This window comes from Meleagris gallopavo, chromosome 3, assembly GCF_905368555.1.
Source record: "Meleagris gallopavo chromosome 3, MGAL_WU_HG_1.1, whole genome shotgun sequence".
Classification (NCBI taxonomy): Eukaryota; Metazoa; Chordata; class Aves; order Galliformes; family Phasianidae; genus Meleagris; species Meleagris gallopavo.
In genome coordinates, this window is record NC_139406.1 from 74,523,526 (window position 1) to 74,547,556 (window position 24,031).

Consider the following 24,031-nt stretch of genomic DNA (forward strand, 5'->3'; position numbering starts at 1 on the left):
ATCAATCTCAGACTTAGGGGAAGGCATCAGCCCACTCCCAGTTACTTGCTGGCAGCGTGCAGCCTCTCCCTGCCTCACCTAGAGGCTGCAGCTGAGCACTGGACCCATGCAGTGCCTTATGGCTGTGTGCTACATAGTGACTCTGGTTATCCAGAGCCAAGGGATGGGCACAGGATGGGACACCAAACTTCAAGATGGTCTTCCTAAACAGAATGGATGAGTTCATAAACATTTTCAGTCAAGAAATGTCAATCTTTTCATATCTCCATTTTCCTCCTCTCCTTGTAGAAATGACATGATCCCAGAGCCCTCAGCCAGAAGATGGTTCCACCCTGCCAACCAAGCCTGAAATTGGCATTGACCAGGACTGGAATTGCAGTAATACGTACTTATATAGGTATGCATATTCTTCAGAATGCATTCATATACACAAGAGGGCTGCTCTGAAAGTAGTGCCTCCTCTTTTATTATGTCAGCACACAACATCAGAGGCTCATGTTGGTGTTACGGCCGTAGAGGCTGAACCTTCCTGCCAATATTCTGTTAGATGTTGTTGCTGTGTGACAGATGGCAGCAGAGGAACAATCTGACAAAATGGCGTCTGACATGGAAGTGCGTATGAAACAAAGACATACTACTGAATTCCTCCATGCAGAAAAAATGGCACCTAGTGACATTCACTGATGCTTGCTGAACGTTTATGGAGACCAAACAGTGTATGTGAGCACAGTGAGGCAGTGGATGGTGTATTTCAGCAGTGGCAACAGCAACAGCGGATCACCTCTGCTGGTGCAGATGTTTACAAGCACAGCATGTAAGCTCCTCATTGCCAGTGAAAATGCCTAGCTAATAGTGGTGGTTGTGTAAAATACAGTGTTTTGTAGCTGAGAATTTACTGTGCTCTTTGTTACAGTTTTAGTGGAAATAAACAGGAGGCACGACTTTTGGAGCAACCTACATACACAGCAATACCCACCTACTCTCCAGCCATCCCATCGCAGGCCCGCACGGTGCCACACCGGGTTTCGAACCCGCGGCTCGACTCCACGCCCCTCCCCGCTCCGCCGTCTCGTGACCGACGCTGCGGCGAGATCAGCTGACCCGGCGGCTCACGTGACGAGGCGGTGGTTGTGCGGGCGGCGCGCGGCTGCGGCGCGCGGCGGGGGATGGAGCAGTGACGGGTGAGCGCCGCGCGGGGCGGCTGGGAAGGAGGCCGCGGCCGGGCCCGAACGGGGTCGCCGCCGTCTTCCTCCGGCCCCGAAGCCGCGGCCGGGCCCAGCGGGGAGGACGGAACCGCGGCCGGGCCCGCGGCTGGCCTGCCTGCCGCCGGCGGTTGCGCTCGCGGCTCCCGCCCCCGGGGCCGGCCGCAGGCTCTACGTGCCCGGGCTTCGGGACGGGCGGCCGCGGGGCGGCCCCTGCTTGTACCGCTCCGCACCGAGGGACCGCGGCTCGGAGCCTTCCCTGCCGCCGCGGCTCCTGCCTGTGGTGCGTGGCGCTGAGGGCCGGATGTCGGCTGTGAGTTCTGGGAACGGGCGCGGAGGAGCGACGCGGCGGGGCTCGGGGCTGCCGGCCGGCCGGCCTGAGCGCTCCTGGGGCAGGTTTGCGCTGAACGGGAAATATGGTGCTTTCACTTCCCTCTCCTGTATCGTTCCTGGGAAACGCAGCGCGAATTCTGTTCTGACATGGCCGTGTGTGTTCCCATCGTTGAGGTGTGCGTTTGGGGGCTTTGTTGCTGACGTTGGAGCCACTTTTCTTTGGAAATCCATTCCGAACAGAAATTAAGCAATCTCAATTACAAGTAGCAACACGAGAAACATTAAAAATGACATATCCAGCTGATGTCAGCTACTGAAGCAGTTGGGGCTCAAAACTGATACTCGGGAAGAAAACTTAAGGGAAAAGGATTACTTCAAGAGTACTTTAGAGATGAGCTTATTTGATTGGCAGAGCATCCTGGCAGCGTGGTTGTGTTACCTGGGCCTCTTTACGGTGCCATATGGAAGGCTTTATTACCTGTCAGAATCCTGCTGCAGGCATGGTTAGGTGAAGGCATTGAGGAATTCAGAGTGCTGTGAATCTGAATTGAGAGAAGTGTGTTCTCATGGATTTATGGTATTATGGCCTTACATGTGAGAGCTGCATTCTTTGTGAGTGCTAGGCAACGTGAGGTCAGGTCAGTGTTACTGGTCTTGCAAGATGGAGTTATTTTGTTTTCATGAACTTTTAAGGTACCGACACTCAAGTTCATCAGTATGGGAGTAGGAATTTCATGACCTGCAGTATTGTAAGAATTGTTGTCACCAACTCAGTGCTGTGTGTAAACCAAGAGAGGGGAGATTTACTTCAGATGTTAGGTAAAATTCTTTACTCAGAGGGAGATGAGACACTGGCACAACTGCCCAGAGAAGCTGTGGATGCCCGACGCCTGTAGGTGTTCAAGGCTAGGTTGGATGGGGCCCTGGGCAGCCTGAGTTGGGGACTGGCAACATCGGGGAGCTGGAACTGGATTGACTTTAAGATCCCTTCCATCCCAAGACATTCTGTCATAAAGCTGAAACTCCAGAACCTGTTCTCAGAACTTCCATTTAAATTAACTTCTGAACTTTGGTTCATTGTGGTCTATAGAGAAATTTTTGTATAAACTTTCTTTCTTATGTTCCTGACTTAATGAGTTAAGACTTTTTTTTTTTTTTTTTCCCCCCAGCTGTATAGCAAACACTTCTTGCTAAGTTGGCCAGAAGGTACAGTGACATCTCAAAAACTCTTTCATTACTTGACAGATAGTTTTATCTGTACTCAGCAGAATTAGGACCGTGATTCCTACCTGCTTAGAATCGCAGTGGCTGTAGTACTGAATTAACGGTGTTAAGAAGACTTGAAAGTTTGATTAAATGTGTTGGTGCTATGGCATTGAATGCTCTATGCTGATAGATTTGTGTGGTGGACAGTTCCATTTAGGAATGCGGTTATCTGTTTATAAATGCTTTTGTTTTTCATGAGTGTGCCTCAGAAATAATAGGAATAGCAAAAATAGCTGACAATAATTAGGTGAGACAGTACTATGACAGCTTGCACTCAGTGGTGTGTCACAGAGCAGTACCAGTCATGGAGGTACGAGTTGTAAGCCAGAGTTCTCATCAGCTCTTACAGCTGTTCCTCTGTTTTGTACTTGCTGGATTCTTGGCTTTTCCCTGGGATTGTTGTCCCAAAACATGAAAGCAGGCAAGTTTGGTAGACTTTGACCAGAATGATCTCAAGGCTTCCAGCTGACCTAAAGAGAAAATAAATTCACACCGGCAGTGGATCTCAAGGAAGGCTTTATATGTGTATATGGTGTGTGTGTGTGTGTGTGTGTGTGTGTGTGTGTGTGTATATACACCGTTATTTGCAGTTCTAAGGAGTAAAATAATAATTTACTTAAAAAAAATAAAAGCTGTCTACATGCTTGCGTGATCTGAACACTTGTTATTTCCTGCTTTATTCTCTGGTGCTCTTTAAGTGTAACAGCAGTTCTCCTTTTTCCAGTTCTTGTTTGTTGTTCCCTAGTTCTGATTGCGAATTTCATCTTCCTTACGTTGAACAAACATGGGAGCAAGCACATAAAATTCTATGAAGCTTCTCTGCCTTGTGTCTATTTGAAAGTATTTCTGGCCCCACAAAAAAGCCCCATTGTTCCGACTAGTCTGTGTGACTGACTGGAATAGTGCCAAGCTGTCAGTCTTTCACCCATGTCAGATAATCCTCTGCTCTGCTGAGGTGGCCGGGATGGGGAACGGGCTGTTAGAAGTGGAGCAGTGCTTTTGGAACGGCAGTCAGAGGAGAACGGTGGGGCAGGAGGGGAGAAGCATTACCCAGCTCTGTGGTTACTGGGAGTTATAGCTGCTCCACTTGCTACAGTTGTTCAACTCAGTAGTCAGGATCAATTCATTTTCCCCTCAGGTATTAAAGAATTATGAAGTGCTCTTGTTTTTTAAGCAAGGGAAAAGATTTGCCGAAGTCTGTCAGGTGTTTTTAACTTTGTAGTACACTTGTCTTGATTTGAAATTGAAATGGTTAATCTTTGAAAACCGTCTTTAAAAGGCTGAAAAACTAATTGAAGAAATCATTCTTTGCAATGGATCTGTTAACATCTCTTCCCAGAAAAAAAATCATCTAGATTTTGACAGTATTTTTCTTTTCCAGTCTGTAACACAGTGAATGAGACAAACTCATGGTGAACATATAACTGTTTCCTTAGATGATATGATCTGTGGAAACTTTACACATTTTCCTTAAGATGTATCTATTTTTTGGTGGAAAGCTTGAGAATGCAGTGTTCCATCTGTTTTGCTGAACAAAAGCCTTGGGCTTCTGTGTTACAGTTTTTCTGCTTTCTCCAAGTGCTTTGCTGCTGCTGCCATCTGAACTAGCTCCTCTTATTTATCCAACATGCATGCCAGAGCTTCTTCAAGTCCTAGTGTAGCCAGCTCCCAACGAAAGCCAATCTAAAGATTAAACACTTGAGTGCATGTGTAAGCTGCAGCCATGTGAAGTTGACTGTAAACTTGGTGGTGTTTTTTATAGGGTCAGTGTTCATTGAAGCACGAGGATAAGTAACATGCCACGTATTCACTAAGTTTGGCGTGTGTTAGGCAAGATAATGCATCTAAGTGATCAAATTAAGAAAAAATTTTCTCCCATTCAAAGCGTTGGTTGGAGACCTCCTGTGGAAGTATGGTTAGTGTTTCCCTAAACAATCCCCGTAAGATAATTTGTGTTTAGTGCATGTACTCTCTTGAATGATACTAGTATGATCTTATTGAAGGTCTGTGATGAGAGCAAGGATAAAAAGCTCTCCTTCATGTTGAAATGAGTGTCTACATAATAGGGTAATATGTTCATAGAATTGGAGAATGATTTGGGCTGGAAGGGACCCTTAAGATCACCTAGTTCCAACCCCCTGCTATAGGCAGGAACACCTCCCATCAGACCAGATTGCTCACAGCCCCATCCAGTCTGGCCTTGAGCGTCTCCCAGGAGGGAACATCCACAGCCTCTCTTAGCAACCTGTTCCAGTGTCTCACCACCCTCACAGTAAAGAATTTCTTCCTAATATCTAGTCTAAATCTGCCCTCTTCCAGTTTAAAGCTATTTCCCCTCATCCTGTTGCTACACGCCCTTGTACAGTCCCTCCCCAGCTTTCCTGTAGGCCCTCTTCACGTACTGGAAGGCGGCTATAAGGCTCCTTGAAGCCTTCTCTTCTCTAGGCTGAGGTGCCCCAGCTCACTGAGTTACTGGGTTTATTTTCAGTTAGATTGCATGTGATCTTTTGTAGGAGTTGCAGATGTTAATGTTGCAAACTCAGTCTTCAATGCGTGGGTTGGGCAGTTTAAAAAGGCTGCAACTGTGCAAAGGTGTAAGACAGTAAAAGAATTTCTGTAAAACAGGAAAAGAATATGGAACCAGGTGAATAATGTCAGTAGAATCTCATCTGGCGGCTAGGGCTGCACTACGGTTACATGGAACAAGAGGTTTTTCTTTAGGCAGAGGTTTAAATCTGGAACTAATTACAGATATTCTTTCTCTCCCAAACCTCTCATTTTTTCCTGCCAGCATCTTGACTCTTTCTTCAGAAGCAGAAGCATCACAATAGAGACACAAAGATGACTGAGTTTTGGCTGATTTCAGCTCCTGGGGAAAAAACCTGTCAACAGACATGGGAGAAACTACATGCAGCAACTACAAAAAATAACAATCTCTCAACTAATTCCAAGTTCAATATTCCAGACCTGAAGGTAGGTAAGCTCCCCATCACGTGCAGGAAGTATATTTGTAGTGTGTTTGCTTTTTTTTCTATAACTGTAGGCGATGAATACTTGAAACCTTTTTAGAAAAATAAACAGCTGATGTCTCTTGGAGTATATGTGGATCCAAAAAATTAATTTAGACAATCGATTATCTTTTTATCTGGAAGTCTAAGATGAAAGTTCTTCACTCTATAAGTTTTAAATGCTCGGCAAGCTGCTCTTTCAGAGAACACAGCATTTTTCCAGGAAAAGCAGTCTTGATCTCATACTGCCAGCAGTTGGCCAGAAAAGAAAATTAACTTTGGAAATTAAGGTGCAAATGGAGACCTGTGATTCGAGTGTTCAGATGAGAGTTTTCTTTGATTTTATTTTTTTCACTTCTGAATTGTCTTTTCTGACTGAGATGTGATGAAATGGGTCGATTTAAAACAAGGGAGATGATCAAACAGCTGCTGTCTTTATGTTCAGAAGTAGCTTCTTCAGGTAGGGTAGTGATTACCTCCAGCTGAGCATTCCAATGTGACCTGCCAGTGTGTTACAGAGAAGAGAAAGAACACTTTTTCAACTATTTCTACAAGAAGGAAAGAGGATTGTTCATCTAAAAGCATGTTTCTCTTGGTTAACTACTATTACCAGGGATGAGAAAGGGTAGGAAGACAGTGTGTTAAAGAAAAGGTCTACCTGACACCTGAATGCTTCTTGAACAAAAAGAATGGTAAGCTCAGTTTAACTTAGAGAACTGTAAGATTAGCAAAAATGAAGGGGAAGAATGCCACCCCTATCTATCTTTATACAGAATGGTTCAAATGGGGTGATGCTTCATCCTGCCTCCACTGGGGAATGGACTCAGAGCACCCAGTGCTTTACTGCCTCTTTTGAGGGAATCTTCCATTTGCCAGGTTAACATTGACTTTTAGACCATCCTGAGTTATTTCAGAATATGTATTAGTAGAGGTATAACGAGGGCCTTTGGCAAATGTCAGTCTCCTCCCCAGAGGAGGTGAGGTGCCTTGGAGGTGAGTCAGGATGACGTTCAACTTACAAGCTGCCAAAGTATTTAGAAGAGTTAATACCAAAAACTTATGTGGCCATTATGGCCATTAACATTTGTTTTCATTTCTCCTCTTGCATTTCCTATGAACTAAAATTATTCAGCTTCTGCCCCTTTTAAGAATATACTTTATGTACAGTGGGACATAATCTGGCTTCTGTGTATCTAGTAAAAGTATGTTAGGAGTGACATTCTGTAGTGAATGCTTGTTATTGGAAGCAGTCTCCGCTGAACAGCAGCCGTATTACTCAGGGACTTATTTATCCCGTGTCCTGTAAATGAACAGTTAAGACATTAGCTTCCTTATTCTTGCCTGTAGCTCAGAAGAAGGCGAGTCTGGGAAAGATTTTATGACGTTGCGTAAGTAGTTGTTCCCTTTTCTGCTTCGAGGCTGAAGAAAACAGGAATTGGTCCAAGATGAGTTGTCAGATCTATGAATGGAGTAAAGATACTAGACTGAAAGATACTATCATCTTCTCTAGATGGAAGATTTGATTTCTGCATACTAATAGTCTAACAAGAAACATAAGCAAGTAGCTGAAATTTTGGAGCTTGAGAGTCATCTTTTGGAGATAGCTCCTATTTTCATTGAACAGAATGAATAAATGCGTCAGTGCTTGAAGCAATCCAAAGAAACTCTTATAATGTGACCAACTCAAAATCTCTATTCGGCTGTTAAACTTGAGCATTACAGGGTTTTTTTCGTATCTTAAACCCATTTGAGGTTTGTGTATGAATAAACTAAATCATGGAGTACTTAACTGCTGTGCTGTAATCTTCATGCTTAAGTTATACTGAGTTTGAAACAGTCATCTCTGACCCTAAAAGTTGTATCTATTGCTCTAGATTATTGTATGAGGTTTGAGAAGAAAGTGTTCTCTAGTAGGGAGTGGAAGAAAGAAAAAGCTTGTAGACAATCTAAAGATATTTCATTACTCTGTATACAGAAAGCCTTAGAGTCTTGTTGGGCAGACTGCTACAGAACTACTGAATCTTCTGCGTGTTCAAAGTTCTGGTTGCTTCCAGCACAAAGATGCCCAATTACAGAAATCTCAGACTTGATCCAAAGTAGTAAATAAAATGCTAAAGCAAGCGACTTGTGGAAAATGCAGCCAATTCATAATATAAAAGTTGGTTTCATATGCTTTGCAAGGCTAGAATGCTAAAACAATGTGCCAGGCTAGAGCGAGTTAGATCTAGTGCTGCTGAACTTTAGGGATATCTTAGGTATACAGGAGAAAGTGTGACTTTCTTTGATTAACAAGTCCGAAATATTGGAGTGAATATTTTATGTAATTCTGCAAAGCTGCCTGTTGAGGAGATTTAGCTTTTACTGTCATCTGGTTTTCTTTTTAGGCTTGCATACAAGTGCTAACACATTGTGATCTTTCCTTCTAGGTTGGCACACTGGATGTTTTGGTTGGTCTGTCAGATGAGCTGGCTAAGCTGGATGCATTTGTGGAGAGGTAACATTCTATTTTTACTAATGTGCAAAATATTAGAGCAGTTATGTTGATACTTTACCAATCCATAATGATGCATGGATTGTTTTCATCTTTTTTGTTTTCATGTTGATCATCTTAGCTTACTGAAATCTTAGCTTGTCGACTCCCCAAGGAAGATGCTTTTTCTTCTAGTATCTGTACTTGAGGCGGGGGGAGGAATGAAGAATCCAAACTTCTTGTGGAATAGTGGGACATGATGTACGGATGAAAGATGGGTTCTCCCTATAATAGTGCTGTGCGTTGCCAGATCCTGGAGAACTGTTAAGAATTGAACCTGATGGCTGCAGGAAATGACAGTGAAATTGAGTAAAACATGTTCTTCTAATATAATAGAATACTGTTTACAGGCTTCAGGAAGGTTCCTAACCCACAGAGATGATTAAACACCATTAAGTCTTAAAACTGTCCATTTTGAAGGAATTAATAGTCCTTTAAGTGATTTTGAGCAAATGTAACAAATTTACATAACCAGAATTTGTGGAGCCATCTTCTGTTTCAAGGAGAGAATTATTAAGTAGTTGTTTTTAAGTTATGGTAGAGTACTCTGTTGTTGCCTGCATGGCGTGTGTGAGTAATGGTGAATGTCGCTTTTCTAGTGGAGAGAGCAGGTCTTGTGCCTCAGATCTCGTGAGGCTTAGAGCTGGAATTTCTCTGTAGTTCTTCAGTTATCCTTGGTATCTTGTCTCAGTTGCCTTTAATTTTTTGTTAGTTATGGCTTCTACCTCACAATCTATTTTGAGAGAGGAGTTAGGATTTTGAAATTACAGACTTAAAGGTTGGAGTGTAGCAGAAAGTAACGTCACCTTGTTGAGAACTGATGAATTGCAACACTAGAAAAGGATTTTTAAAGAATTCTGACGTGTATTTGAGATACTGAGCACAGTTAGTGCTCTTGGGAAGCTTATATGTAAAACAATTAACACTTTGTTTTTGATCCAATCTCTTAATTCTTTTCCCAGGCAGTTTCAGATGAGTTCTATGAATGGTATTAATCAAAATGGCATTTTTTTCCCTCTTATTTATAGCTTAATCTTTCATTTTTCAGTGTTGTAAAGAAGGTGGCCCAGTACATGGCTGATGTTTTAGAAGACAGTAAAGATAAAGTTCAGGAGAATCTTCTGGCTAATGGAGGTAAAGTGTTAACAATAACATATGCATTGTAAAAGGAGGGGGGAGGGAAGGAGGTGATCCAGATACGTACTGCTGCTTCTCTTTGATGATCTGAAAGCCTAGTTTAGGCATGGAAGTAAGTTTTCCTATGAGTCATTTGCCATGGAAGAAATGATAGTAACCAAAATGGCAAGTAATTACAGATCTGCATATGAAATATTCACATTCCAAGACCCTTTGAACCTTTGGGGCTGTCATCATTAGTCTCTGAAGGAACGTAAAGGTTGCTGATCATTGGAAACAATATTGTCTGTCTAAAAGTCCTCCTTTATCGCTTTAGTTGACTTGGTCACATATATAACAAGGTTCCAGTGGGATATGGCCAAATATCCGATAAAGCAATCATTGAAGAATATTTCAGAAATTATTGCAAAGGTAAGATCATTTGTTTTATAAAACTTAATTGACCTTTTGTTATTTTATGCACAATGTGATGTGTTCAGAGCTTGTTTCTAGTTTGCCAGCTTCGTTTAACTTTGAGAGTAGTAGCAAGCCTGTAATAGCATTTAGTGTTGTAGTAACCAAAGAAGTAATGCAAGGTGGGGACAGGAACTGGAGACTGCACTCACTGAAGGCCATGAGCTGTCTCTGCTGGTTTTATTTCCTAAAATCGTGAATTTAACAAATAGCTAGCAAATTATTTCACTTGCTGTCTAATTTTTGCTGTAGTAGCTTTACACTTAGCTCACAACATTTGATAATGTGAGATATTAACATTGAAATCACAGCATTTATTTACCTTCTGGAAGTCACGGTGCCCAGCTGTGAGGGGAAAACTAAGCCTTCAATGTAAGAAAAGCTCATCTCGTTGTGGTTGTTTTCTTTCTTTCTCTTCATGCTGGTAAGGTGTTCATAATGTTGCAGATTTCATTTACATTTGTGAGCATGGATAATAAGATCTTGAGTACCAAGTTACTGCATTAGAATGGTGAAAGAGTTTTCTGTGAGCTATTCTTGCTTTAAATATCTTCTGAGCTTTTCCAGTTTCTTTTCTGTGTTTTGTGATCTTCAAACAGCTCTGGAGATATTTGCATTGGTAAGATATGTAACCAAGAAAAAAAGTGCAGCAGCTGCTCAGGATTCCTTTGAGAGAGTCTTTGGGGTTGGATATGTGGATACAAGAACTGAGAGGAGTTGCATGTCAGTTCTGGCAGACTGATGCTTTGCACTAAGTGCAGATTCCATTTGCAAGTTTCTTTCCTGAAACTATTTAAAATTTTTGCTGAGACTATAAAGTCTTAGTTACATTCTCACTCATCATTATTAACTCTGATACATTCTTTGTGGCTATGGCTGTGTCCTGAATTTGCACCTGAAATTATGTTCAGTAATGATTCCTGGAAAACATCTGCGGTGTGGTGTTACGTGGTGGGAATAAGGACTGAATTATGACTTTAAGACTTACATATTAAAATATCCCACACATTTAAAATGTGGTACTATCTAAGAACCTGAGTGCTTGCTTCTTCACAAGGAGCTGAAAATGAGTGTTTCATTTTCATACCTTACAGCAGGTACTTGAGAAAACAGGTATGAAGTTTAACTTGGGAGAAGAGAAACTCGTTTTTTGTAGCAGTTAAGTTTGTTGAGAAAGCCACAAAGAACTTGAAGGGATGATACCATTTGTTGAAATATTTTTCAAGGATTCAGTGCATGTTTTCCTGTGTCCTGGAGCTTGCTAGATAAATTATCTGCTTGCAACAAAGCTGGGCTCCAGAATCTGCACTTTAAATAAGAGTTATTATGCTGTACAGTGAATGCAGAGGAAAACATCTGCTCATTTGCTGGAGTTCAGCCTGAAATCAGCATCTTTAAGTTGCTTTTTCTCTGAATGGTTTTCTGTACCTCTCTCCTTCATAACTGTCATAGCAGCACCATGAGTCTACCTCTCTTATTTGCAAGGATGCTCGTGAACTTTCCGGTTCTTTACTGAGAGGTGGTGAGGTGCTGGAACAGGCTGCCCAGAGAGGCTGTGGATGCCCTGCCCCTGGAAGTGTTGAAGGCCAGGTTGAATGGGGCCCTGGGCAGCCTGGTCTAGTATTAAATGGGGAGGTTGGCGGCCCTGCATGTGGCAGGGGGGTTGGAGGTTCATGATCTTTGAGGTCTCTTCCAACCCTGGCCATTCTCTGATTCTATGAATTCTTACAGCAAGACGAAGTTTGAAATGTGACTCTTGCCAGTGTTACACTCAAGTGTGTTTTCAAGCGTCCCACTGTGACGTTGAGGTGTGCAGCTCTGCTTTTTCTGGTAGTTCAGAGGGAAGCAAAGCTGATTCTTGTTTATGGTAAACTTCAGTCAGTGCAAGTTTTCTTTTAAAAGGCTACTGACTTTACAACTGAGAGTGGTTAAAGGATTGACAACTGGAAAATAATGAACGGCACTGCTTCATAAAGAAGTTTGATATCAGCTGTTTTTGATTTGTCATTAAGTAATGTGCATTTCAACAGTTCTTGACAGTTTTGATTGTTGAAAATTGAAAGGGGGAGGCTGCCTGTCTGGGAAGATATCCAAATGCACCTGCTTCATAGTATGTGATGCTTTTTTCCTAATGTTGGGTTCTTGCTGTAAACATGTTAGTGCTGTTCCTTGTGGCATAAAAAAGTTGTCATGAAGAGATGTGCTTTGTCATGGCTGCCAGGACGTTCCTCATGCTTTGTTAAGGTGACATCAGTCAAAGGATCTAAGTAACTGTAAAGACTGATATGTCTAAAGAGCAAGCTCTCTTATTTCAGAGTATTTTGTCTAAAGCATTGCTGTATATCTGCAGAGGTGTGAGCTGTTCACCTGTTGAATGAAACTGCCAGGGTGCCATGCTTTTAACAGCTTCTTGGTACAGATGCGTGAACCTGTGTTACCATAAACAAGGTTGCTTTATAACACAGTGACATGCTTTTAACAGATTTACTTTGTAGAAACGAAGTTTGAGTCCCCAAGCTGAAGTGCTGTTTGTAATATGCTGAAGTGCTGTATGCAGGCAGATGTTTTGTCAGCAGTCTGGATGCAAATGAAAGGAGAGACTCTTAGCTTTGTGTTCAGATACATGCCCCTAGCACTTCTCATATGCTTCTTCCTATGTACTGTGGAGGAGGGAGTAGGCAGTGGTATGAAGCCAAAGCAGTACTGCTCCAAGTTCTTACAGTTATCCAACTGTTCACTAAGTGAACTTGAAATATTTTACTGCGTAGGGTAGGTGCTGATTGAAGTATGACTGCATACTTACAAACTACTTTCTGCTTAATTTGTTTTGTTCTTCAACTTGCTGCCAAATTACCCAACTGGGCCAGTAGTACTTGCTTAGACAAATGTTTGAAATAAACTGGGTTTGTGTGAAGTACTGTTCGTCTGTCTACCCTGAAGCTGGACCTGGGCAGCTTCAGGCATTCCAAAGTATATAAGCTCTTATTAAATGTAGAAAATATTTGTAAAACAGACTTTCCTTTATGTCTGTAAGCCAATGCCAATATATAAAATTGCACTACAGAAGTTCACGAAGGGAAGTGATGATAGGATGTATTGTATATTCCTTTGAAAAATATGGGAAATGGGAAATAAATGATTGGGGGAAAATGTGGTAGCACTTAAAGCTGTAAATAGTAATGGCCACTGGGAGTCAGGTATGTGAAACATTTTGCTGATGCTCTATCTGTCTGAATGAACAAGGCTGTCCTTCTCAAGGAGATGTACAAGTAAAAACATGCATTGAGCAGATAGAGTCTCTTAAGTTGTAGGTGATGTGAAGCAATAATGCTTTGTGCCACTTAATTCTTGCTTTCCTACTTGTAAGACTGTACTGTTGTTCATGTTATTAAAACTCTAACGGGAGAAAAGTGTAAGAATAGAGGAAGCAGAGGAAGGAAATGATGCTCAGCAGTTGCCACTAAGCTTGTGTTACCCTTGGAGGTGATCTTAAATGCTGTGTCTGCTGAGCTTGAGGGCGGTAACACAGTAAGTGGGTGGAGTACTGGTCAGCTGGGTGCAGTAGCGTGTCCAGTTGACACGACTAATCCAGAAGAGGATGTGTAATTCTTACTGTTGGCTCATTTTCTTGTATAGATGTTATAACCTAAAATATCCTGAGTGTCAAGTGAAGCTTGTTATGCTCTAGAGAAATAAGCATTTTATCTTGTGTGTTTTTTTTCATTAAGCTCTTTCTGGCAGATAAAGGATCTATGTTTTGAAATTAAGAAATTGTTTTTTAAAAAATCAGTTCCTGAGTCACTTTTTTTACTTAATCTTAAAGGGAGTAAACCAGATTGACAATGATCTTAAAGCAAGAGCCTCGGCATACAATAATCTAAAAGGGAACCTTCAGAATTTGGAAAGAAAGAATGCGTAAGTCATATCTGTTGTCTGTTGCTGATGTGTGAAGAGGTTGTGTTTGTAAGCTTAATGTGTTTTTGAGGCGTTTGTCAATCTTGAACAATGGATGTCATAGAACAATATTTATCACCAGCTGACTTGCTGATAACAGCTCACTTGTGATTGGCAAGTGCTTGTGAAATATCCAAAAAGCATGTATAAATTGCTGATGCCTTTAGGAGAAGTTTGCTGTTAAAGTGGTGTGTTACACTGCTGTATTGATGTCTAGCTAAACAAGGAAGACCTTCCCCTTACTCCAGTTCTTGCTGTAAGCATCTCAATGTCACTGGGTTTCTTCCATCAAAATTAACAAGCAGAGGGACAAGTGTTGCATAAATGCAAGTAAGAATGCAATAAAAAGAGCTGCATGCTGCCCTGTCAGGTACATGTGATTATTCAAATACAGTCAAGATACAGTACTTCTGTCTAAGCATGGTGGATTAATTTGACTCAGCACTGCCATTATTGCTAATGATTATTTTATGATAGAGCTATAAATGCCTTCTTGAGCCATAGTAATTTTGTCAGCTAAGTCTCATAATATCTGTGTAGGTTCTTATTCCTTAGTGAATAGGGCAATATGCCACTGCTTTAAATTTTCACTGAGGTTAAAAGTGCAGGTCTGCAGTAGCTTAGTTGTAACTCTGAAGCCCCATATGACAAATTTCATAGAGAATTAATGGTTCTTGTGGTTTTAAATCCCTCTTTAAAAGAGAATTTGGCTTCCTAAGCCTGTGCAGTGTTTGGAATATAGAAATGCCGCACAGCAGTGGAACTACTGATTTAAAAACAAACAAACAAAAAACTTCCAGTAACTTTAGACAGTAAGCTATAATGTTCATTTAGAAACTTTTGGTTTTTCTGCTATTAATGAATGCTTAAGTGAAATATTTTTGAAAAAAGCGTATATTACCAGACACTAGAAACTATTTTGAATACCAGCTCAATTTTCAAACATGCATTTACTGTGGTTGTGTTTATTTCTGTACAGGGGAAGCTTGCTAACCAGAAGTCTTGCTGATATTGTAAAGAAAGAGGACTTTGTACTTGATTCAGAATATTTGGTCACGTTATTAGTGATTGTACCAAAGTAAGTTTGTTCAACTGAAGAGCAGAAGAAAATAATACATTTTAATCAAGCAATAGATCCCACAGCTCTATAGCACTGTAAGAGAGGATGCCTGAAATTGCTTTGTATCTTCCTGGATCTACTTATGAAAACATTTGGATGTCTATAGCAAATGAGCCCATGTGCATATATTCCATTGTTCATAGGAATGCTGGGTTCTCATGATTTTATTTTAAGAAACTGCAGATTCTACTTCTGCTTCTTATCTGACATTAGCTATGACTATTCACGCTGCGGAAGATATCCTTATGAAAATAATAATTACAGAGTAAAAGCATGAGTTCTTTTCTGTGAGATGGCTTAACGATTGAATTATCCAGATTAGCTCTACGCAGGCTTTCACCACTTAATGAACCAAGTAAACCTTTTGCAACTTTTACTCTGTGCTCTTTCAGATTAGCAATGTCAGATAGGACATTGCTTTTGTACTTAGTACATAAACAGGATCGCATTGGTAAAGACTTATGTAACATCTAAGGTTTTCTGGGAACAGGTTGTTCTTAATCCAAAATGACAATACATCTGAAATAACGGGAAAAAAAAAAACCTTTATCCAAGGCAAACTATATCTTTAAAACTTGTAAAACAAGAAAATAGCTGTGCTCTGGACAGGCAGTTCTTTTGTCTTTGCAGTGCTAGACTGTCTTCCTGGAGCTGGGAACAAGGAGAGTTTCTAGCTTGTAAAAACAGCATGTAAGGCTGTTCATCACATGAAATAGTCTCTCTCTTGTGAAACTCCAATGGCAAAACAGGTCCAGTGGTTTTGCAGAGAGCTGGTAGTTGGTTTACCTTGTTGGTTATTTTTCTTTTACCTTTGACTTGTTTGTGGTGTTAAAAGGATGTAATTTTCTCACCACTAGCTACAGAAAGGCAGAGATTTCCAAATTCTCCAGAGTATTTTAGGCAGTTGCAGTGTCTGGTGAACCCATTTGTAATTGCAGAAGGAGGATTCCCTTTAACTCAGAAGAGCGTAGTTGTGTACAAAGTTTGATAAACCTTGACAGCTAAGTCCATTTGATCCTCTGAGATTTATGCTGAAGGATGATTGATCTCATTGTTCCTTGATTTTTAAAACAGTCACATGCTTGTCAACTTATATAAAAACTGAAGGTAAAATATATTTCTCACTTTTTTCAGTGTAGCTTATTTAGCAATAATTGTAAGAGTTGTAAGGGGAAAACTGTTGTGTATTTCTGAGAGCCTGCAGCTGGGTTGGGAGATGTAATGATTAAATTTGTTTTGAAAAACTTTTTCAATTTGGATTTTTTTCTACAATAATAATCATAACCTGTGTATTTTCTAGGGTAAATTATAATGACTGGGTTAAGCAATACGAAACGTTAGCAGAGATGGTTGTTCCACGTTCCAGCAAGTAAGTTGTCAGTGCGAAATCTCATGTGCTTGTATTTTATGTGGTGATCTTTATCTGTAGTGACTTTGGTTAGTCTAAAACTTGACAAAATGTCTAGCTATACAGCTTGATCTGAGTCAATCAAGCTTGAATGTGTTGTGATTGAAGAAAAATTTTAAAAAATCTGTCTCCCTGTAGGGTTGATGAGCTATCAAACTCCTCACTTATGTGGGAAGGGTGAGTTAATCTAGTTCAGGTCAGGCATATTTTGATACACTTTGAAAACTGCTAAAAAATCGAGAACCAGAGATGTAGACTTTGGTCCTGTGTGCATACAAATAAGTTACTTCTCGTGTGTTAGCGAGGGTCTCCACTACCAGACTGTTGTGTGTAATGGAAAAAACTAAGGCCAGGATTGAGTTAATGTTGTTAAGCAACTTTCACGACCTTATTACCATATCAAAACTACAGTCAAATTATAGGAGAAAGCATTGCTGTGTTAATTTGAACTGGCTGATTGGGGTTTTGATCAGGCAGATCTGATATTACCAGTTCTGTGCCAGTTAAAAAAATCTGAACTTGCTCAGCCAAACTTCACGTTTGGTTTAGATCAGTGTCAGTCTAGTAAGAGATCTGCTGATATTCTGAATTAATTACTGGGAAGCCATCACCTAGAGATGTATTGAGAAGAGGTTAAATCATTGTATAATGCTTGTATTGAAGACAATACTGAAACTGAAGAACAGTTTCCTCAAACTTTTTTCTCAAAGTGAACTCTCAAAATAAGCATTATTGTATTGACCTGGACAGACTGGAGAGTTGATAGAATCCTTAGAGTTGGAAGGGACCTTTAAAAGTCATCTGCAACAAACAGGGACACGTACAGCTAGGTAATGTTGCTCACAGCCTGGTCCAGACTGGTCTTGAAAGTCTCCAGGGACATGGCATCCACATCTCTGGGCAACCTGTTCTAGTGCTTCACCATCCTCACTGTAAAAGACTTTTTCCTTATTTCCAACCTGAATCTCACCTCTTTAAGCTTGAAGCCATTTTCCCCTTGTTCTGTTGCCACAGGCCCTTGTGGCAATGGTCCTATCGCCCAGTCTCCTCCTTTCCTGTAACTCCCCTTTAGATACTGAAATGCTGCTATCAGCTCAACTTGGAGTCTTCTCTGGGGTGAACAGCCCCAGCTCTCTCAGCCTGCCCTTGTAGGAGAAGTGCTCCATCCCTTGGATCATTTTTGTAACACTCCTCTGGACGCATTCTCCTGTACTGAGGGCTCTATATCTGGATGCAGTACTTCAGGTGAGGCTTCAGCAGTGCAGAGTAGAGAGGCAGGATCACCTCCCTTGACCTGCTGGCTGTGCTGCTTTGGATGCCATCCAGGATATGGTTGACTTTGTAGGCTGCAAGGGCACATTGTTTGCTCATGTCCAGCTTTCCATCCATCTGTACCCCCCAGGTCCTTTGCAACAGGGAGGAACCTGATGAGGTTGAATAAGAACAAGTGTAGAGTCTTGCACCTGGGAAGGAATAACTGTATGCATCAATACAGGTTATGGGCTGACCTGCTGGAGAGGAACTCTGTTGAAAAGGACCTGATTGTTCTTGTTGACAACACATTGACCGTGAGGCAGCAGTGTGCCCCTGTGGCCAAGAATGCCAATGGCACCTAGGGGCACATTAAAAAGAGTGTGGCCAGCAGATCAAGAGAGGTGATCGTCCCCTTCCACTCTGCCCTGGTGAGGCCGCATTTAGACTATCTGGGTTCCCCAGTTCAAAAAAGGCAGGGATGTTCTAGGAGGAGTCCAGTAGAGGGCCAAAAAGATGACAGAGGACCTGGAGCATCTCCCGTGTAAAGAAGGGCAGAGTAACCTGGCTCTGTTCAGCTTGGGGAAAAGAAGACTGAGAGGGGATCTGATAAATGTTTATAAATGTCTGAAGAGAGGTGGGAGACTAACAGATGAGGCCAGGCTCTTCTTAGTGATTTGTGTTAGTAGGACAAGGAGCAGTGACGTAAAACTTGAACATAAGAAGTTCCATACAAACATGCAGAAGAACTTCTTTATGGTAAGAGTGTCAGAACAGGCTGCCCAGAGAGGTTGTGGAGTCTCCTTCTATGGAGATATTCAAGACCCATCTGGATACCTGCCTGTGTGAGCTGTTGTAAGGGTACCTGCTTTAGCAGGAGCATTGGACTTGATGATCAGTTAAGATCCCTTCCGACCCTGTGATTCTGTGGAACTATAAAATAGTAAATCTAGGCATCTTCTTTAAAAAAACACTTATTAACACCAGTTTCCTTATTCCCTTTTTCTTTAGAATGTGTGTTTAAGAATTCTGTAGTCTAAGCTTTTCAGTATTAAGTCAAATCTAGTTCCTTTTAGAGTAAAATGATTTTAATTTGAACCAATCCCTAGGCACGTATGAAGTGTTTCTTGTGGTAAAGTGTCACTCTTTACAAAGGAAATAATAGTGGTTGCTAAAGCTTTTGTTACTTTCTGTAGAGGGTGTTTAATTTGGGAACTCATCCCATGTGACTATTTACAATTATGTTCCTGCCTAAGTAGCAGTAAAGTACAACTTAAACCATTGTATTTCAGGTCTTTAATGACTTGAACCTTAATTCTAGCTTTATTTTTCTGTGTAGTGTACTCTTTGAGGATCAGGACAGTTACCTTTGTAACGTCACCTTGTTCAGGAAGGCAGTGGACGACTTCAAGCATAAAGCCAGAGAATACAAGTGAGTCTTATTTTTGTGTCTTCTCTTGTGCTCTGAAGCATCTCTGGATAGCTACTTCTGATTTTATTCACTTCCAAATGCAGATTTCTGGTCCGTGACTTCCAGTATAATGAAGAAGAGATGAAAGCTGATAAAGAAGAAATGAATAGACTGTCAACTGACAAGAAGAAACAGTTTGTAAGTCTGTGCAAGCTAGTCATTACAGAAACCTAAGATGTCTAGGACTTGTTATTGCTACATAGCCATTTCATGAGCTTGTGATTCTGAGAGAGCATTGCAGGGATGACACATCAGGTCAGCCTGCCACCTGATTAATCTTTTCAGGGATAACGGTGCTGAACCAAGTGTTGGTATTGCAGCTAAAAATATGTGAAATCTGAAAATGGGCAAACATTTGAATGAAATAATCAGATATTATTAAAATGGCCCTTTATACAGTTAGACTGTGACAAGTGGGATGATGTTGTCTCTTCAGTACAAGTCTTGTTACATTTATGTTTGCTTTGTGCAAAATCACCCTTGGGCCATTATGTCAATGGCAAACTCTACCTTTAATTCGTCTGTCGCACTACAAATGTTGAGTATCTGCTTAAATGTGCTTAGTAGTCTGAAACTTCTTCTGAGGACCTTTTTTTTCTCTTTTACAGGGGCCTCTGGTACGATGGCTGAAAGTTAATTTCAGTGAAGCTTTCATTGCATGGATTCATGTGAAAGCACTCCGAGTTTTTGTTGAATCTGTTCTGAGGTAATGAGACAGGCCTGAACAGAAAATTCTAGGAAGAAAAGCACATCTAGCTTGGCTTCACTTGCTTGAGTTTTGTTAATGCCACTCTTCCACAAAGGAGGAAAGAGTGGAATAGGGCAGCAAGAACAGCTGTTGGCATGGCTCTTGTTGCCAGATGTGGAACATTTGAGGTAGATAACTTCATCTCATTCCTTCAATACTTTAGGAGAATTGTCTGTCCATTGTAGCAAGGCATTTCTGCTGTGTTTTTTAGCTTGCTTAATTGAGCTGCTTGTAAAAAGAGCTTACTATAGCTTGTGTTTAAGTGAGTAATGTGGATAGTTCAGAATAAAAAGTTTTGAGGCTTTGAGTAGCAGTGCAGTTTGACATCTTGAAATGTGTGCTAGTACACAGCAGTTCTTGTTCAGTATTCTAACTGTAAGATTTCTTTGTTTTTCTTCATAGCCATCCAGAAGCATAGCTAATGAGTTGACATTGCTGTAGTAGTTCAAACAGACCTGGGTTTTTTTCAGAGTGGAAAGAACTTAGTCAGAAAACCAAAAGGTGTTTTTAAGTTAGTTTTGCTAAGAGTTGTTGTCAAGGATGCCTTCAGAGAAGGCCTTGCAGACTTGCAGTCTGATTTGTTTTTCATAGCTGCTGCGGGCTTATTTTGAAGACAATCTTAAAGTAAAGAAGGCAGTTTGACTTAGTTTGAATATTGGCAGATATTTCTGCACATCTAAAAAGGTGGATGGAATAGAAACTGGATGCTCCACCTAGTGGTGTAAGGAAAGTCTTGCTAGTAAATTAATGGCAGCGTTCAAAACTTGAGGTAATGTTTTGAGAAGGTAAAGCACTTGGATTTTAAAAGGATTTAGACGTGTTTTGTTATTTTAAGCTTGAAGAAAGAAGTTCTGCTTCATGTCTTACTGTGTGCAGTACAAACAGTGATTTTGCAGAAATAGAAATGAGCGGACTTTCCTCATTAGCAGTAGGATTCTTTCTCAATATAAAATACATTTCATAGAAGAGAGCTTATTTCATCACTTGCATAGCTGTTTCCTTAACTTCTCCAGGTATGGTTTGCCAGTAAACTTCCAAGCAATGCTGCTTCAGCCTAATAAGAAAACAATGAAGAAACTGAGGGAGGTTTTGTATGACTTATATAAACATCTTGACAGCAGTGCAGCAGCTATCATTGATGTAAGTGTTTTTGTAATTGCTTCTCTTAGGTTTATTGTGATTAAGCAAAAAAAAAAAAAAAAGTTTACTAGCTTCTTAAAAAGCTACATCTCTTCATTTTTATTTTTCTTCATGGTACAAAAAACTGTCTCCATATTAAAGTGCAGCTTCTGCCTTACATTTTTGCAAAGGAGATAGTATGTAAAGTTGCAACCAGTGTGTTTGAAGAGCTGTCTGGTGTAGAAGTTCTGTTTCACTTCTTACTGCATTCTTTCCTGCTACCAATGGAAGGATGTCTTGCAGTCTGGATACATATTCACATTCTCAAAGACTTGAAAGAGAGAGTTTTGATCTGAAATTAGGCTTAGAAACTTGAATGCATTTCCTATCTTGTTTTTGACCCTTAAAGAAATATTTAAATTATCCATTGTCTAAGGTAACAGTGGTCTTAAAATGATATTTTCTTTAGTTGCTAATTTGTATTTTTAACTTCATGTCATTATTCTTCTCTGCTAATGAAATCTAAATTGTGCAGATGGAGTCATCTGTTCCACTTTCATGTCTTATATTCATGTTTAAAATTGATTTGTTGGGAGGCTTATTGTACTACATTAATTTTATATTGAAAAGCAGTGCTTTTCATAGTTAAAAATTGAGTAAAAATTATTACATAGTGAGTTCAGTTGCTACTTACAAAGGAAATCTTTTAGTTATATTTATTGTAATGTTTTTTCCAAAATATTTTGAGGCATTTTGGTGGAGAAGGAAATGTGGGATGATTAAAGTGAGTTGCTAAGCTTCGTGTAGCTTCTTGGATCAGTACCCTGTAACATTATTTGTGTAAGCTGGCTGAGTTTAGTAGTAGTAGGACATAATTGGAGTCCTTTACCTTCCTTTTAGTGGTGCTGTGTTTACTAACGAAATGGATGTGAATTATTGATGCAAAGCTACTTAGATTCTGGAAACTTTTGATTCATTTTTGACAAATATTTTTCAAAGTTATAACTTTGTTACTTAATTTTCCATTTCAAGTGAATGTTTAAGCTTGAAGTCTTGACTGTCTGATTGCCTTCTCAAACATCTGAATGTTTAAATCAATTTCTGAATAGGAGTCCGAGTTGTAAGAGTCTAACCAGCTTCAAAACTTCTTTGCAGGCAACTATGGATATTCCAGGCTTAAACCTCAGTCAGCAGGAGTATTACCCGTATGTGTACTACAAGATCGATTGCAATTTACTGGAATTCAAGTAAAAATTCCCTAACAATCCTGTGACAATCCTGTGTTGGTGTAAACAAACAGAAGTAAGATTGAAGTAATACCTTTAACACTCTAGTAATCACATGCTTGCTTCTTATGTTAGGTGAATTTTAACCGCGGTGGTCCATCTATAGACATTTTCTTTTTAAAGGGAAGTGTAGGTAATCTGCTTTTAAATAAACGTCTGTAAATGTATATTGAGAGAATTGAAGTATTTATAAACAGAGTGATTTATTTAAGGGAAAGGTCATTCCTCTTTCATACGTGATCTGTGTTAATTCCATTCCCCATCGTTTATTAAAAAAAATTGTTTACAGAAGAATAGTGTAAATGTTTATGGCCATTTTGTTCATTTGATTTAGTAGATACACGTGTTAACATTGTTGAACTGTGATGTAAAGTATGTAAGATTGGTATGAAATTGTGCTTTCTGAGTGTTGTAAAATTACAATGAAGCACTGTAAGCACACAGGAAAAAATAAACATACGTGTGCAAATGTGTCACTTTGTTGTGCAACATCTAATTGCAGTTGGCCGTGTCTGAACCGAAATGATGCGTTATGGCTTCAGTCCAGTGCTGCATCCTGCCTGCATTGGTACAAAAATGCCATTGTCTGAAACACAAATACTGTTAAGAGTTGTAGGTATTTCTTTTACTTTGGGCAGAAATATGCAAGTGTGGTGACTGCTCAGCAGACCTGTGTATGAATGTTTTCTTATTTATATCTTCATGACTCTCAGGATTGAGATGATTCTTCCAAAGTGAAGGTAAGGTGGGATGCTAACAACCAATTCTAATGTGATATTGTTTCAAATAATTCTGCATTCATAGAATCGTAGAACGACCTGGGTTGAAAAGGACCACAGTGATCATCCAGTTTCAACCCCCCTGCTATGTGCAGGGTCACCAACCACCAGACCAGGCTGCCCAGAGCCACATCCAGCCTGACCTTGAATGCCTCCAGGGATGGGGCATCCACAGCCTCCTTGGGCAACCTGTTCCAGTGTGTCACCACCCTCTGTGTGAAAAACTTTCTCCTAATATCCAACCTAAACCTTCCTGTCTCAGTTTAAAACCATTCCCCTTGTCCTATCACTATCCACCCTTGTAAACAGCCATCACCCTTCCTGTTTATACGCTCCCTTCAAGTATTGGAAGGTCACACTGTGGTCTCCCCAGAGCCTTCTCTTCTCCAAGCTAAACAATCTCAGTCCCCTCAACCTTTCCTCATAGGAGAGGTGCTCCAGCCCACTGAACATCTTAGTTATTGCATTCTTTGCAATCGCTTGCAGCCTGGGACTGCTTTCTGGCTTTGAGTTATTAAATACCCTTTGCTACTTTTTTCTTGTTGTGACATCCTTCCTACCATACAATACATGTGACGACTGCCATTTAGTGTATACATAGAGAGGAGTTGTTTATTTTAGTACCAATTGTCACAGCTGCTATAAACATACTATGTATTTCGGTTGCTAAATGTATAATAACAACTGCAGTACCCTTTAAAACTGACTTAGGACTGAGATGGGAAGTGGCTGCTGTGAACTTCCTTTCAATGGTGTGTCTGGGCTGGAGTTATTTAGGGCTGCAGTGGTTGATTCTTGTTTGTGAGGAGTTAAGGGCCAGCCTTGGAATAACAGATGTCTGATACTGTTGGGCTTTCCTAGTGGTGAAGAAAGATAATTTAGGTATAGGAATGGGAGTTGGTCTGTATTAGATTTAACTTATAAGAAAATGCTACAATAAAAATCTCCTCTTGATTTGGTTTAATG

The 24,031-nt window shown here is 40.5% G+C and overlaps 1 protein-coding gene across 3 annotated transcripts; it reads left to right on the forward strand.

Moving 5' to 3' along the window:
* The first annotated feature begins 1,054 nt into the window (after window positions 1–1,054).
* Window positions 1,055–22,759, forward strand: ATP6V1C1 (ATPase H+ transporting V1 subunit C1). 3 transcript variants are annotated; one of them, XM_010709192.4, is made up of 13 exons: window positions 1,055–1,181; window positions 5,593–5,774; window positions 8,236–8,303; window positions 9,388–9,473; window positions 9,793–9,887; window positions 13,753–13,844; window positions 14,863–14,961; window positions 16,304–16,372; window positions 19,002–19,094; window positions 19,178–19,271; window positions 19,742–19,839; window positions 20,895–21,021; window positions 22,156–22,759. In XM_010709192.4, exons 2-13 carry the CDS (start codon window positions 5,643–5,645, stop codon window positions 22,249–22,251), a joined length of 1,149 nt encoding a protein of 382 aa, XP_010707494.1. In that variant the 5' UTR covers window positions 1,055–1,181; window positions 5,593–5,642; the 3' UTR covers window positions 22,252–22,759. The 3 variants fall into 3 exon arrangements, with proteins under 3 accessions (XP_010707494.1, XP_085077655.1, XP_085077656.1); XM_085221529.1 differs by lacking the exon at window positions 1,055–1,181 and adding an exon at window positions 1,210–1,515; XM_085221530.1 differs by lacking the exon at window positions 1,055–1,181 and adding an exon at window positions 1,210–1,485.
* The last annotated feature ends 1,272 nt before the right edge of the window (window positions 22,760–24,031 follow it).